Raw genomic sequence first — 16677 nt, 5'->3', positions numbered from 1 at the left:
ATTGTCCACAGAATGGCATGGTATGCTGTAAAATAATTAATGTTCCTCTGCTTGAGGGCGCTGGCACAAATCTAGGCCCTATAATACCAAGAGACATGTTATGGTCCAAGAATTCTGGGAACCAAAGGCTGCAATAATTTCCTGCCCAGTCCCCAATAAAAGATCTATAGTTTTTTTTTAAGAGTTATTTATTTATGTATACAGAACTGGGGTACAGGCCAGAGATGTGGGTAAGAGGATTCACCAGAGACAGAGTGGGGAGCAGAACAGGCAGACTGACAAGGTACACTGCTGAGGACAGCAGTGGGCAGGTCAGGAGAGGTCTGCCATGCACTGGCCAGGGATTGAACTCATGCTGCTGTGGTTTCAGAGAGCTTGATAATGCGGTACTTTAACCTGTTGTGCCACCAGGGAGAGCCCAAAAGATCTATAGTTTTAAGCAATATAGTTGCATTTTAACTAATAGAGTTATAAATAATAATGTTTTCCTACTCTTTAACTTTCACCCCAACCTCTTTTCACAGAGAAAGGTTTTTTAGATAAGATTAATAGAATAATAATTAGTGACCATAAAGAAAGAAACTTTTCCCTAATTCCTATATTAGCTATAGAGATTAAGTTGACAAAACAATTACAGGAATAGTGATTAATAGAAGCTTTTTGAGATCAAAAAGGGTTTTTTTCTTTAGGGGCAGGGAAATGTCAGTGCACTCGGCGTTGGTGTTTTTCTGTCTCCTAGTTCCTTAACATTAGATCTTGTACCTTTAAGATGTATGTTCAATGAGATATTAACAAACTGATTGCTTAAGTTATAATAACTAACTGTTCATCATAGGAACATTTTGTATATTGTTAACTGATCATGATAGGAATATTTTGTTTGATAACTGATCACCATAGGAATATTTTGTTTGAACCGGTTGAACCGATCACCATAGGAATATTTGTTTATTAATGACTAGTCACTACAGGAACATCTTGTATATCAATCGTACTTTTTATTAATGACTAATGAATATCACAGTCTCAATAAGTGATCAAAAAGCCCCGAGCTGTCTTTAAGAAAAATGTGATTATAGTTAAGCTTTCTGCTTTATGCACACACTGATGTAACCCCACTGCTTGCTTGTAATGTATAAATAAAGACCTGTTGGGACAATTGGCAGAAGATGTTTTCACCCTAAACAGGTGTCTGCGTTTCCTCATTTTTCCACCTCATCTTTCTTTCTTTCTCTCTCTCTCTCTTTCTTTCGCCGATGCCATCCTTTCCTGCGGGACACCCCCACTACCTCAGCTGAAGCTGGTCTTCAGCAGGGACCAGTGGGGAGCCCAGAGAACCTGGGGAGATGTGAGCAGAAGGTGGGGTACACATCAACAAAGGCCTTGATGCCTGGCCCGTGATGGTCTCCTGGCCTCCCTGGGAGATGGGCTGAAATGCCTGCTAGCAAATCAAGAGTGCAGGTAAGTGCTTTCCCAGGAGAAATCCTTCTCAAACGGAAGGTCCACACTCAGCTTACTGGCAGGCTAAGCCTTCTGCAGCCTGAGCTCCAGGAGGGACAGAGGAACACCATCTGGATCTGGGGACCTCTTAGGGATGACTTCACAGCATAGACCCCTCTCCACTTGTGCTAATTCGGGACTATGAGCCCTAACACTGCTACAACTTATTGGAACACTCTAAGCTCTATAAGATGGTTAAAATAGAAGCTATCTTGAAGTTCCCAAGATTTTCAACTGGAGTCTCCCCACCCCTAGCCACCCCCCCATCCTCCTGTGACAATATCTATTATTAGAACTCTTTTAACCTCACTGACCTTCCAAATGAAACCCTGCTTCCTTGCTTGAGACCTCTCCAACACAGTCAGTAAATACAGGCTGAATGCTCAGTTGACTTAATTTCATCAAAAAGCCACTTCCTCCAGAGAATTCATTAAACTCGAGTGGCAAAAGCTGATTAAAAGACAGCATGCTGCGAGGCTTCTGGATTTTGAACAGAGAAGCCAGTAGCTAAGAATTACCCAGCAGAACAGAACCCTTTGATCACAGTCCAGGCCTGTCTGGCTGTGGTGCTGGCTTAGTCCAAGGTGGGTGTTTATGGGAAATGACTGACTGATTTTTATCTAGGAGTTAGGCAGCAAAGAGAACTCCCTTGGGATGATTCTAGCTGGGAGCCCACCAGAGAAGAGATGGAATGAAAAACAGGCAATCTAAGCTGTTGATATCTGTCCTGGCCTCAAGGGCCTGAGCTCCTGGAAGCTGTGGGGGGCCACTCTGCACCCTCTGTGGGGGGGAGATGGCCAGAGGTGGGAGGTAGGTGGGGGGTAAAACATTTCATATAGAAAATGCGAGAGATGCCTGGGCCAGTAACAGACTGGCATTGATAAGTCTGGCAGATGTGCAGCAACGACACCAGATTATCTCAATGGGGGACCGACAGTCTTTTAAACAAATGGTGCAGAGACAACAATATCCACAGAGGAGAAAGGAACCATGACCCTTGACTTCAAGCTATATCTAGAGATTATTTCCAGGGGGATCCAGACCCAAGATGAAAGCCAACACTATACAAAGCTTACAGAAGCCGAGGAGAGGGAGCCTGATCAAAGGCCCTGTCAGTCCCTGCGGCTGAGCTATGTACATGGGGAACCAATAAGGCCTTCAGTGGTGCCCAGAGTTGGCAAATGCACTGTCAGCAGAGTCTGTGGTCAGTAAGTGGACAGTTACAGTGGCCGGGGAATGTCACCTGAGGCTACAGGGAGGAGAGGAGAGGCAGTTTCCCGCTTGGACAATGTCCTCGCTCCACCTGGGCATCCACAGGTGGAAGGCTGTCACCCGACACCTGCAGGGGGCCTGCTCCTCCCCCAGGTACCCTCCACTCCTACCTAATATTCCAGGCTGCTTGCAGCCACTTCACAATTTTGAAAAAGCAATTTAGACTTTCTCTCTTCTGAAGAGAGATATTTTTCATTTGATAAGAGGTTAATAGAAAAAAAAAAAAAACAAACCCTGAGCTATTATCTCAGTTCCAATATCACTCCGAGGCATGCCAAATCAAAGCTTGTGTTACTGTCATAATTATCAACCAGGAAAGACCCCAAATCCCATTTCCTTCCCACACAGGAGAGAAAAACTGGAGGCAGAATAAATAACCTAATTCTGTTTATTTACCAGTGCGCACATGTCCTGCGGAATCTAATTTGGACACAACGCTGCAGATGCAAAAGCAGCTCAAGTCACCCCATAGGCACTGGGGCCTCCGAGCCCGGCCCAGTTTTCTGGACGCTGGTGCTGCAGTTTGAAAGGTTCCAGGTGGACAGTGTTTATGTACAAAAGAGTGTGTAAAAATGCAAAACCGCATAGCTGCACGTTCCACGGCCGGCGCCTGCTGCAAGGACTGTGTGCACGGGGTGAGCGTGTCCACGCCGTGGCAAGGAGGTGTGTGTTCACGCCCAGGCTGCAAGTGCACATGTGTGGGGCGGTCCCGGGTTTGGAGGTGCATGTGTGTGCAGCCTGTGGGGCAGGCCTGACTCGTGGAGCTGGCGCATGTGCTGTGTGTACTGGCAGCACAGAGTGTCCTTGGCAGCAGCCCAGGCCGAGGAGGTGGGAGCAGGAAGACTCCAGAGCAGCACAGCGCTTGCAGGCTTGGGGATACTTAAGAAAGCCTCCTTCTCAGGCCATAAGGGAGACTCCCTCCTAGGACCCCCTTTCGGCCCCCATTCAGGCCCAGTACATGGAGCAGAAGGGGGCCGAGCAAACCTCACTTGTGTCCAGGGAAGAGTCTGACACCGCTGGGTCACCAAGTGTGGCCAGCAAGAACCAGTAGGAGGCGGCCTCACGGCTGCCAAGCAAGTCGATGCAGAGGCCCTAATCAAAGCCACATTTGGTTGGCAGAGCAGGTCCCCTGGAGGGTTCCAAGCCATGCAGGCAGCCTCGGACTTGTTTCACATCCCAGCTCTTCTGGCAGCCACGAGCGTCCTGGGCAGAGCGGCTTCCTTCCTGGGGGCGCACTTCCCCTCACACGAGGGCTTCCGAGACTGCACTGGGTGAGGCTGCCTAGGGGGAGGGCCTTTCAACTCCAGCCTCCTGAGGGTCTTCGTCAGTTTTTGTTTTGAGATAAAATTCACATAACAGAAACAGCCATTTTAAGAGAACGATTCAGCAGTGTGTAATCCCCTTGCCATGTTGAGCAACCACTACCTCTGTTTTCAAAATTTTTATCACCCTATTAATAAGGACTGAACGTTTGTGTTCTCCCCCAGTTCGTTGCTGAAGCCTTCCTCCTGCCCTGCTCTCCACCTGTAGCTGTTATTTGGAGATGGGACGTCTAAGAAATTAATTAAGAAATTAAGGTTAAGCAAGGTCAAATTCATGATCCAATTCATGTCCTTGTAAGACACCAGAGAGCTTGTTCGCTTTCCTCTGGAGAGTATCTAGGGGCTAGTGTCCAGCTACCAGGGGTCAGGGCAGAGCAGGCTTTGACACACATGTGGCAGGGGTTCCCTGGCCATTAAAGAGAAGACAATGTGGTGCTGACCGTGAGTGTGGGTGCTCACCCTGAGCTAGAAGTGCCCATCTTGCACCGGGCGTGAGGAGACTTCCCCATCCACACGGGCCCATGCAGTTGGCAGTGAGTGCTCCCCCTCCTCCCCAGCCCCATCACTGCCCTCGCCACTCACCCTTCTTCCTGTGCAGCCAAGGAGTTCTGAGAAAGCTTAGCTAAGTTCTTTGCATATTCTTCTTCAATCTTTATCCTGCAAAGGGAGAAAACCCAGCATGTCAACTCTCTAGGACTAGAAGTGAGTCTGATCTGCAGTCCTGCCACTTAACTACCTGTGTGAAGGAATCCCCTAGACCACACTCTGAGAGTTCATGGCTCCTGTCTGTCCATCTGGCAGGCTGTAGGTACTTAAGTGTTTATTGAATGCATGAATACACTTCCTCCATCTCTGTCTCCATCTCTGAAACAGAATATTCCCACCTGTCTCCTAAGCTGTGAAGACTGATCTGCTTTGCTGTTATGCAGCTTCTAGCACAGAGCTGACCCATTGGAGACCTTTCAGTGAAGGAGGGAAACTCGTGATGAACCAAGGAGAAGCCCAGGGCTGCCCTCTTCCGTTTGGTTTTAGACCTCCAAAGTGGCAGCAGCCATCAGAGACATGAATAGAACCTCTTCCTACAGTCTCTCAGCCCCTGATGCCTCTAATTGTCAAGCCTGCAGGGCATACAGATTTCCATGGAAACCAGGCAGTGCCCAGAGCTGGCTGATTCCATTTCCCCTGAGAGGGATGTTGCCTTGGATTTCACTTTTAGCAGGCAGGTCCTCGACACACTTTCAGGCAACTCTCTGGGGACTGTTCTGTATTACCTGGCAACCTGTGTTAAGTGTTTGGCAAAGGTATCTCAATGCCTCTGGGATGTATGGAGGGTGAGAGGAGCTGTGCTCAGGACAAACAGAGCTGGCCAAAGAGCTGGCTTCAGCGAGCCCCTGGCCCACCACTGGGTAGCTGGGAAAGGGCAAAGACCCACATGTTTCCTGGCTGCTTGGAGGATGCTGCTGAAGGTTGGGTGATGGAGAGAGGGCAGTCAAGTCAGGCCCCGGGACAGCACTTAGAGTAAGAACCATTCACAGTTCAGCACTGGGAGACCCACAGTCCTGTTCCTTCTCACTTTGCTCCTGCCTCTAGCTCGGGCCAGTCTCCAGTTTCTCTTAATTCTAACTCCGATTTACCCCCAAGCTGCTTCCTCTCCACTCTGCCTTCCTCCCCAGCCCTCTCCAGAATGACCACACACCCCAGATAGTGGCCAAGAGATCTTTCCTGAAAGCCCATCTAACCATGCCACACTCCTAGCTCAATCCCCCAAAGTCTCCTTGATGCGAACTGCAGGCACTGGGCAGGTGGGCCCTCAACCATCGCTCCCGAGCCAGCCTGCACCACCTCCATCCCGTCCAGCTGCCCTGCGCTCTGGCCATGGCACTCAGCAGACCTCTGTCTGCAGGCCCACATGCTTCCTCTTTTGCATCTCACCTCTCTCCTGCTTCAGAAAGACCCTCCCTGCAGGTTCCCAAGAGAACTGAGAAAAGTTGCAGGAGTCTGCACATCTCAGGGAAGACCAAAGTATTCTCAAATGGCGGGATCCATTTATCTGCTAACACGATTTTTAAAAAAGATTTATTTATTTGTGCACACAGAACTGGGGCACAGGCCAGAGGTGCAGGGCAGTGAGAGGATTCACCAGAGACAGAGTGGGTTGCAGAACAGGCAGAACAGCAGATGAAGTACACTGCTGAGGAGTACACTGCTTAGAGGAACAGCAGGCGGGTTGGGAGAGGTCTGCTGTGTATTGTGGGTCAGCTCCGGGGCAGGGATCGAACTCATGCTGAAGTAGCTTTAGCTTCTTAGTGCTGTGCTTTAACCTGCTGCACCATTGGGGAGGGTTTTTAACATGATGTTTTTTATGAAAGCATAGTGTTCAAACTTTGGCTTTTCAGCCAATTTCTTATTTGCCTGTTGTATACTATTGTTTTCTTGCACCTGAGCTATGCAACCTCTCAATTTCCTACTAGTTTAATGCGTCATGAAATATTTTATTACACAAATAGGAGTTGGGTATCCTAAGAAAAATATGTTTTTTTAAATACCAAAGATTACTTGATCATTGTTATAATTTAAAATATCATTGCTGCTTACTGTAAATATTTCCAGTGTATGTGTGTACACTATGTATGTGTGTATACTCATATGTGGGGGTTCAGAATGTGGGGAAAGGGAGACCAGGAGAAAGAGCTTTTCAAATAGTTTTCCTATTGCCACCAGGATGCATTTATTGTTTCATCAATGTCCAGACAAGCCATTCTTCAGACAGAGCACTATTATTATCCTGTACTTTATCATGATGACTCTATTTGAATCTTCCTTTAGACTGCTCTCCTTAAAGGCAGGCTAGGAAGGTGGAGTTTTCTCTATCCTAAACCTCATCCACAGTTTGGTTCAAAGATGAATGGAAAAGTGACACTGTCCTCTTTTGAAGGACAGTGCTTCAACTGGGAGCCAGGTAGGTAAGGAGTCAAGCAGCGTGGGGTAGTAGGGAGTGGTGGGGACTGTGGCAAATTGGAAGTAAATATTCCCTTTACAGGAGCAGCTGCTACTTATCCTGCCAATTGTTGCTTAAGGGATGTGGAGTCACCAGCTGCAGACTTGCTCCTTTCTCATGAGAGACTAAATATCTATTAATGCAAAATGTACCAATTAAAAGCATGTTGCTTCAAATCTTTCAAAGGACTACCGAAGATAAAGCAACCCATCTGCTGGCCGGATCTGCCCAAAGGCCACAATTTTGTGGCACCCGCTCCCCCGAGGGCTAACCCAGCACAGTGTTAGGTCTGCAGGGGCATTTCGGCTGTGCAGGACAAGGGGCCAAGGAGGCAGTGTCATCAGTCTCCGGAGCTGGGAGAGGCCCAGGCTTTACCTTTCTCGAATGAATTCTGACATTTCCTTCTGCATTTGTTTGCCTTTCAGTTGCTTCTGAAGCAGCAGTTCAAACCCAGCCACAGTGCCATTGCCTTGGGAGTCCTTCTTATCAGCCTAAAAAGGAAATGGAAGCAGAGTTAAGGTGACACCAGTGTCTGGAGCAGGGTGAATAGAGTGTGAGGAAGAGAGACTCTGGATGGGAGCCAGACGTGCCTGCAACCCAGAGCTGGGACTATAACTGCAATCACGATTGCCCCACCTTGTATCTCCCTCTGGAGCCCTGTTCCCTTGGGGCTCTCTGATGCTGAGGCCCTTACAGCTGCTGCCAGCCATCCCCATGCCCCATCCCCAGCTCCCTGCAGGAGAAAGAAGAGCAGGAAGGCCGAGGATCCAGGAGCAGCGACTGTGACTTCTGACTGCCTACAACCTCCAAGCAGGCGGATCCTGAGGCTGGCTATGTCTCCTCTAGCCTGGGACAGAACACTGGGGCAGGGCCTGTGAGCTGAAAGCAGCCAGTGTCCTATGAGCTTCTTGCACTGTCTGGGCAGGGACAGCCCCCAGTGCATAGTCATGAAAGCTCATAGTGGTTTCAGGGGAGAACTGGAACTGATGGGAAAAGGGCAGGCTGTCTGGGTTGACATCCCAGCTGGGGAACCACAGGCAAATTCTCCCCTCCCGCTAAGCCTGAGCTGCTTTGTCTGTGGAACTGGAAATAGTGGGACCAACCTCATAAGGTCATTTCAGGATAAATACCAAATGGAATCAGCTTAGCACACAGTAAGTTCTGAATAAATGATATCTGTTATTAATGACTTTTAAATAAAAGTCAGGAATCAGGAAGATGGTCAAGTCAATGAAATGCAAACATTGTGCTGCACTCCTTTTGCAAGCACTCTTAAGCATATTTCACAATTACATGTATTTTGCTTTTCTTGTTTTGTTTTGTTTTGCTTGCACTTTCTCAAGGATCACTGAATAATTCTTTCCTGTTCTACCCCTGGCCATGTCCCGAGCGACGCCCCCGCGCACGGTCTTCCCAGCAGGCCACCCATCCTGGCCTGGCCCACACAGCCAGGGGTCAGACAACTCAGGAGCCTTGCCAGGGCCTGGCCAGCAGCACACTGAGGAATGGTCCTCCCCCAAGACAGTGCTTTCCACCAGAATCCCATAGTCAAATGCCTCACACTTAAGGGAAGGAGCAGAAACAGGTTCTTTGACATCCCAGAGGGAGGTGCCTCCATGAGAAGTTGGTCCCGAGTTTGGAAAGACTGGCTTGTAGTGTCCACTGCTAGTCACTGTGTGATGGGTCTAGTGTCTACAATTCTAGACGGTTCCCTCCTCCATTTCTCCCTAAATAGGACCAAGTTGCATCTCTAAGACCCCTGTATTCCAGCACAGACACTTTAGAGGAAAGAAAGGAGTTGCCAATACCTGGAATGAACCCCACTGACCACTGTCAAATAGGTGGAAGGTTTCACGAACGCCTGATGGGAGACCCCTTCATTGTCTGCTTAGACTCAAGGTTCCTCTGGGCCACAGTCTGACACCTCTTGTGATAGGGAGCGTACTTCACACGGGGTAAGCCATATCATGGGGGGCTGCCGTGGCAGCTTAAAAGGTTCTTGAAGTATATATATTTAAATTTGTTCATTTTGTTGCATGAGTGCCACATCTGGATGAAAAAGCCAGAGAAAAATTACCCAAAATACGGAGCCCCACACTGCTTTTCTTACAAATGGATTTGCTGAGAGATTCATCCATCGCAGGGAAACCAGCCAGAAGAAATGGGCTCTAATGGCTGTGCCGGCAGAATCATTTCTATTAGAGGAAAAGGCTTTGATGGTCAAGGAGATAAAATGCTAGAGTAAGTATCTGAGTCCCAGGGGAGCCTGAATGAAGATGCCAACTTACAAAGTCACTCTCTTGAATGCTGCTGACTAGTGCGCTGAATGACACTCCCTCCCCATTCTCAAAGCCTTCTCATCTTCACACATGACACCCCGAATCTGGCCTCCAGCTCCAGGATGCCCTTTCCTGGGACACCACCTCATCCTCCCACACACTCCACCTCGTGTGATGTCCTCAAACTCATTTCCCTCTGTGTCCGTGGCTGCCACCATCTTCCCTGGGCCGCAGCAACCACCTGCCAACTTCCACCCCTGTCGCTCACAGTCCTCCCTGCAGGATGCATCACATGAGATCACATCATACTTCTTTGTAAACCCACCACACATACTGCAAGAATGAAATCCAATGTGCTGTGGTGGCCACAAAGTGTCCCCCACTCTAGCCCCAAGTCCGTCTGATCCCTTTTTATGATGTTGGCTGCACCTGCCAGGGTCTCAGCTGTGGAAGAAGCATTGCAGGGGCAAGAGGAATATGGCTGCCTCCTAATGTCACATGATTTGGTAGAAAGGAGAAAGCACTGTGGTTGAGCACTCAGTGAGCAAATCTTAAGAGTAAATAATCCATTCTGCATGGAGGTAAAAAAAATCACTTTATTGTTCTTTGGGTTTTTATAAACTTGTTTCCTTTTAAGTATATTATTCAGTGGTCTTAATATGCTCACAAGGTTGTGCAACCATGAGCATGATCTGATTCTAGGCTGGGCCCATCTCAATTAGAAGGTCACTACTCTCTGTAAAGCGCACATGCCCAGAGGTTGAGGAGCAGGACTCTGAAAGTGTACAAAGACATTTATTGAATTGTGGAAAAATACATGTAATTAAATTTACCATCTTAACCACCTAAAGTGTGCGATTCAGTGGCACGACACACATCCACATCGTCGGTGACTCTCACCACCTTCCCTCCTTCTTCAGATCTTTTTTACCTTGCAGCTCGGAAACTCGGTGCCCACTCAACAAGGCACACATGCTGTGAAGCACAGAATGATCAGATCAAAGCTGGAGCTCTCTGCAGGTCCTTGAGCCCAGTCTTCTCATGATTGACGGAAACAGTGAGGCCCAAGGATGAGAAGACCGTGTCCAGGTCACCCACATCTGTGACAGCACCTGTGACAGGTGATGCTGGTCTCCTGCCCTCTCTGAGGCTGGTCTCCAGCCTCTCTCCCATCTGCCTGGGGTCTCTGTACTGCCCTGGGAACTCCAAGGACTTTGAGATTTCCAGAACGACTTGGGCTTCAGTTTGGGCCTCAGACACTAAATCTACTGTCTGCTCTTTCGGTTTTCACAGAAAGGCCCCTCTGCTTTGAGCTTGAGGCCCTTCATGCCCTCCTGAGTGTCTTCTCCTGGTCCTCCAGGCCACTATGAGGGGAAACCGAGGCACCACTTACCCAGAAATAGTCACAGTAGCTCCACTCAGTCGGTTTCAGCAGCTGCTGCTCTGGCATGGTGTCTGGGTGAGGGAATGTCACACAGTTTATCTGCAAGGCACAGAACAAAAAAGAAAATAACCTTGTGGGAGAGATGGGAGAAGCTGGGACAGTTCTGCCACCAGGTCACAGCACTCACAGGCCCCCGTTCGGGCCAGTTCATGCCCAGAGATGATGGGGTACGCCAGTGGTTCATGCGTCAACTGCGGAGCAGCCAGCACTCACGCTCACCCAGAGGGGCTGGGGTTGGGACACAACGCTGAAGCGCACACAACAGGATTATCAGATTTGCAAACTTTCTGACCCTCTGCCCAGCTCTGCACTGCGAAGGGGCTGTCCTTCAGACACACCCGCACAGGGGCATGTGGTCTGCTTAAGCAAAAGGCGGGACCACAGCTCCTCTGCCCATGGGCAGGGAGCAGCTGAACAGAGCACCCCACAGACATGTGGGGAGTGGCAGCAGTCAGACACACAGCGAGGGAGTTCTGGCATAGTGATAAGCATTGGGTGCCGGCAGGCACCTCCCAAGAGGGGTGGGGGCATGACGTAGGACAGGCTTTTAGAGTATGATGCCATCTGCATTAAATGTGGGGAGAATAAACACACATTTGGATATGACACACAGACTACTTCTGGAAGACGACAATATCACTTGCTTCCCTGGAATTATAATTTCCCTGGAAATATAACGTGGCTGAGGGCCAGGGGTGAAAGGTCACCTTGTGAATTTTAGCTTGTGACATGTACTCTAGGAACAAAGTATGAAAGGAGAACCCAGCGTGCATGCTTGGGGTTGACCCAGCCCAGGAAAGTGGAATACAGAAATGTTGGGGTCATCTCAGACATTTCAGCATATGTGTGGTGACCAGGGGGAAACGGCCTTGCTACGGCAGGCTCCAGATCAGTTCCCCAAAGAGGCGGTTAATTTGTTCTCTTTGTGGGAGTCATGGAGTGCTGGGGAGGCAAGGCCTAGGCCCCCTTATCTTGAACTCCTCATCATGGCTTCAGCATCTGCTGAGTAGGAGTTGGCAGATACTCGAGGGTCACTGAGACCCCCCTTACCAGGGAGGTTCTGGATAGAGGCCACAACCCCTCAAACCAGGCAGTTCAGGCAAACATGTGAAAACTACAGCCTCTGCCTTAGGAAGGTGGGGAGGGTCTGTGCAGACTCAGAGAAGCGGCGGATTCCTCTCAGCTCCTGCCAACCACCGTCAAGGCAACATGAGGGGTCAATGTCGTCCAGATACGTGATGACTCGCAAGCCAAATTCCTCTAGCGGCGGAGTCAGGCCCAGGCACCCCAACCATGACCTCTGGCTCCGGGGCTCCAGGGAGGAGTGTGCCAGGGAGAAGAAAGAAACCTCTTCGCCCAATACCGGCATCCATGTGGAGACCACATTCTGCCACAGGAAGGCGCCAGGGCAGGGGCGAGCCAGAGAAGTCTGGAGATGGGCTGCACCCAGTTCTGCCCAGGATAAGGTGGAGGCCTCAGAGATCTTCTTGGGTGGACAGTTTTCTCCCAAAGCTGCACTCACAGCTTTCCAAGTTGTAGTGTCCTACAGAAAGCTGGTGGGGGAGGCCCAGCCTCTCAATGCCCAGCATCCCCCGCCCCCCCCCCGCCTCCAAACTTTTTTCTAAGTGTGTTTGGGGTGAATATCCCCAAGGGGTTTTGATGATCCACTGTTTTGTGATTCTCATTTGCAACAATGAAGGCAACAAGGACGCGCTGCAAAGCTTCACACAGTCCTTACTTCAACTTCAGCAAATAATGGTGAGCATGGTCTACCATCGTTAGTTCACTGAGGTAGTCCCCAAAAATCTCAATCCAATTTGACGATAAACTGACCAACATGAACTTGGGCATTCGGAGTCATGGAACTCGGAAAATGAAGTACTGCAAGGTGGATGCCCCGTCCCTACCCTCTTCTTTCATCTTTTCTCACCCCAACTGCTCTTGGCCTTGACCTCTCTTGGGGGATACATCCTCCAGCAAGGGAAGAGTTTTACTAAAAGAGGAGAAGGAATCTTGGCCAGAGGTGGGACAGACAGGAGGCAACAACGATTTGTCTTCAGCCCTTGGTCAGGGATTCTTCTGGAAGGAGCCCCCTGCGAAAAGGAGGCTGCTGCCCTTCTCAGGATGAAAGCTGGGCCACGCGGCTTGAGGGTGCGTGCGGCAGTGGTAGCAGGAGCAGCCCCGCATGCAAGGTTGGCAGGATGGCTGAGGCCTCCTATGGGCCCCTTCCTTCATTCTAGAACTGTGGCCCCTCACAAACACAGCCCCCAGGTTCAGCCCCAGAGCCCATGATTCTGGAGGTGCGGGTGGGACTGGAGCAACAGGTTCCTTGTTGATGGTCTGGGGACCCCATTTTGAGAACTGGTGTTCAGGATCCATTTGGCAGGGAGGGCACCCCCACCCCACAAGGAGGGCCCTTTGTTGCCGCAGTGGATGATGCAAAAATGAAAGAGTCATAGCTGCGCTCTCAGAAGGCTACGCGGTCTTAGTGGGATGCATGCTTTGGGGGCTGAACAGGTCACAGGTCTAGAAAGTGAGGGCTTCTGCAAATGGCCCTGTAGCAACTAGCGCAGGAGAGCTAGTGGCAGGGGGAGGAGAGAACAGGAAAGAGCTTTTTCTGACTGTGTCTGCCACTCTGTGAAGACACCAGTCCTTGGATGGATGCTCGGGGTCCTGGGATACCTGTCTCCTGCCCTTGCCAATTTTGGAATTGCTCTCCCCAACTAAGCCCCCAAGGAATTCCACGAATACTCAGAGAGCGCTGCATCTCTGAGTGGTACTTTGGGGGTGCACCTGGCTGGCCCGATGGGAAGTGGCTGTGACTGGGAACTCCTGGGGAGCACTTCCTCGGGCATCTTGCCGAGAGAGCTGCATGTATTCTCACTTCGGGACATTTATGAACTGGGTAACACTGATCTTATTTTATAAGAGAAAACCAAAGAACACAAAAGTTAAGTATTTGAATTCTGGCCGGGCTGATGGCAGCATTCAAGGCTTCAACCATGATGCGATTCAACAGCCCACTTGTTCATCCGCTCGACAGGCGAGTATTCGTGGCCTGACTGCTCCGTGCCGCTGGGCTAGTTCTTTCCAGCACGTTTGCACGTTCATTTGTAATGACCTCCCTGCTCACTGCTGATGTAGCACTTACGCTCCTTGCCAGGCTGCCTGCTTCATGAGGGGAAGACAGTTTTCCCTGCTGTTTCCTGGCACAGCAGGGGCAGCTAGTGGGTGCTTAGTAAATGTTGCTTGGTACAAAGACTGGAGGCTAGAGGGAGAAAGTTTCTGCCCTCAAGGCTTTAGAGCTCATAAGAAAGGCAAACAAGTAACTAGGCAATTGCCATACTTGGGGATGAATCTACCACTGCAGTAAGCATAAGGTGCTGGGCTATGGACGAGGGGAGTGGCTTGGGGGGAGTCCAGGGATTCAGGGGAAGAATTATTAGAGCAGGGAGGGCAGGGCGATGCCTAAAAAAAATTAAATGGTCAACTACGAGGACCCCAGGATATACTTGCCAGAGTTGGTAAAGCCCAAGGAGAGCCAAGGAACCCCCAGAGAGGGGAAAGGCAGTCCCCACCCCATTGCTGCCAGAGCTGATAATGCTACACCCCTGGAGCACTGTAGAAGGGGGAGTGTCCTGGGAAGACCTGCCTGGACCGACTCATCGGCACCTGAGGAGCGCCTGTGCTGCCCACCCCCCCAGGGACAGAATGAGCAGCCTCCTGCGCCCCATTTAGGCCAGGAGGCCCCTGCCTTTCCTCAGCCGTATCCTCCTCCCCTGCACTCTGCCCGCGGGACCTTTTCTGAGTGTACCATCTCTAAATAAACTTTGCGTTGCTTTCCCTAGATATGGCTTTGAATTCTTCACTCTCATGACCCAGAACCATCTAGGAACCTCCAAACCCAGAATCAGAATCTTAGAGGGAGTAACATTTAGGCAGTAAGAGTAGATGGAGGCAGAGGGCAAAGGTGGGCAGGTGAGCTGAAGAGTGTTGCGGTGGGCCCAGGGTCCGAGGACACCCCAAGGCCAGGTCCAGGTGCGCTGCTGTGTGTGCCTGGGGCTCAGAGTGAGCAGCAGACACACTATGGCTGGGGTGGGGGTGGGGGGCTGCAGCCTTTCAGGTGTGCCCAGGTGTTTGGACTTTGTCCCAAATCCAGTTGGAGCCATGCAAGCATTAGGCAGGAGTGGTGTGAGCGGCGGCCCATGGCAGCGTGGACGCCAGCCAGGAGGCCCTCTGCAGGGAAGGAGGTTGCGGTGGTGGCTCAGAACAGCCTAAAAAGGGGACCAGGAGAAGCACGCGGCCACTCCACAAATACACTTCTCAGCACCATGAAGTTAACTCGGATAATCATGCAGGGGTGATTTTGCCCTCCTTGGGGGACATCTGGCAATGTGGAGATGAGACAGTCTGGGTAAAAGAAACCAGCTGGAGGATGAGCTGCCCAGCCCTCTGTAACAGGTGAACTCAACCATGGACTGGTGAGCCCTGGCCAGACACGTGGCCCACCACGCTGGCCATGAGGCGCCAGGCCGGACAAGCGGCTTGAGGTCCCGACTGTTGATGAACTTACTTGGAGCATTACCTGTGTGTGCATGCCCGGGCACAGCCAAACCCAGAACAAGCTAGGATGCTGCCGCCCTCCACTTCGCCTGTGGACTTATGCCTTAAAGATCTCCTAACTCCCTTCAAGGGGAACAAGCTGAACCTCCTTTCCACGCTGGCTCTTCATGCGCGATAAAGCCTGGCCTGGTCCAACTAGACTTAGTGCTATCTTGTGAATTCTCCTGTAGGGCAAAGGACCACTGCTTTGGGTCAGGACCTGTCATGGAGACAGGTGGAGGTGGCTGGGTCACTGTAAGCATCCTACAATGATCACAATAGCCCCATGTTGGGTAACTGAAGCTGCTCAGGCATTTGTGCCGGGTCTCTGTGGCTGTCGCCTGCAGCCTTGAATGCAGGAGGCACTTGGGAACGTGGCCTCGGGAACGGATGCCTGATGGTGCTTGGTGTGGGCATGCATAAGTGAGCACCCCTGAGTCTGGAGGTTGAGCCTGGAAGGGCAGCAGAGGACGGTGCTGCGAACACCAAAGGAGAGACCACAAGAGCATGTCAGAGAAAGCCCAAAGAGTAAAGATACTCTCAGCACCCCGCCCGACCCTGGGTGCCTCACTACAAATGGCACAGATTCCATTAAAAGCCTGAAAAAAGCCACTGAGGGCTCCTGGACTCTCTTTTACCTGTCTGCCTGGATCCGTAGAGAACCTGCCCTGTGCCTTGCTGGCACAACACCCCCACAGCAAGGGGTTAAACAACACAAAATGCCAATGGTGCTGAGAAACCCTAGGGGGTGGGGCCAGTGGACAGCGAGCCTGTCCACCACAGGACTTGGAGTCCTTGGGTGGGCTGAGGCTGAAGTTGATTCTGGAGAGAGGGAGGGGGCAGCCATGGAGGGAGAGGCGAGAGCTATGTGGGCCAAAGGCCAGTGCAGGGTGAATGAATCAATCAGGCTTTTTATGCCACGGGCCTCTGGGGCTGCCACCTGCGGCTGTGATAGATGCAGGAGGCACGAGGTGTGGGGTGCCTGCGTTTGATGCAGACCCCTGGCGTACGAGTGCGTGTGGATGTGGAAGTGTGCACACAAGAGCAGAGGCAGGCTCAAAGCTGCAGCAGTGGGAGGACCAGCAGTGAGGCTATGGAAGAAAGAGGCAGGAGAAGACAGCACGTGAACGCCAGTGAGGGCCCAGGGTAAGAGGGTGAAGAACTGTAGTGAGGCTCTGTTGCTGACCTGCCTCCAGCACCCCCATGCATGGCCCATGACTGCCTCCAGCACCCCATGCATGGCCCATGACTGCCTCCAGC

At 50.9% G+C, this 16677-nt stretch overlaps 1 protein-coding gene across 3 annotated transcripts in view; it reads right to left on the bottom strand.

The window, feature by feature from the left end:
• Positions 1-16677, bottom strand: part of GAS7 (growth arrest-specific 7) — a 213619-nt gene that overhangs the window by 18849 nt on the left and 178093 nt on the right. For all 3 annotated transcript variants that reach the window (XM_004684591.2, XM_004684592.2, XM_012726292.1), the window contains exons 6-8: positions 10765-10854; positions 7468-7583; positions 4677-4751 (exon numbers count right to left, since the gene is read on the bottom strand). In XM_004684591.2, coding sequence (XP_004684648.1) covers positions 4677-4751; positions 7468-7583; positions 10765-10854 — 281 coding nt within the window. The remainder of the gene's footprint in view (positions 1-4676; positions 4752-7467; positions 7584-10764; positions 10855-16677) is intronic.

The sequence above is a fragment of the Condylura cristata genome, unplaced genomic scaffold (genome assembly GCF_000260355.1).
Source record: "Condylura cristata isolate star-nosed mole 26May11 unplaced genomic scaffold, ConCri1.0 scaffold00017, whole genome shotgun sequence".
Taxonomy (NCBI): domain Eukaryota; kingdom Metazoa; phylum Chordata; class Mammalia; order Eulipotyphla; family Talpidae; genus Condylura; species Condylura cristata.
The sequence above is the reverse complement of the archived record's forward strand: the minus strand, read 5'-3'. Positions and strand labels throughout refer to the sequence as shown.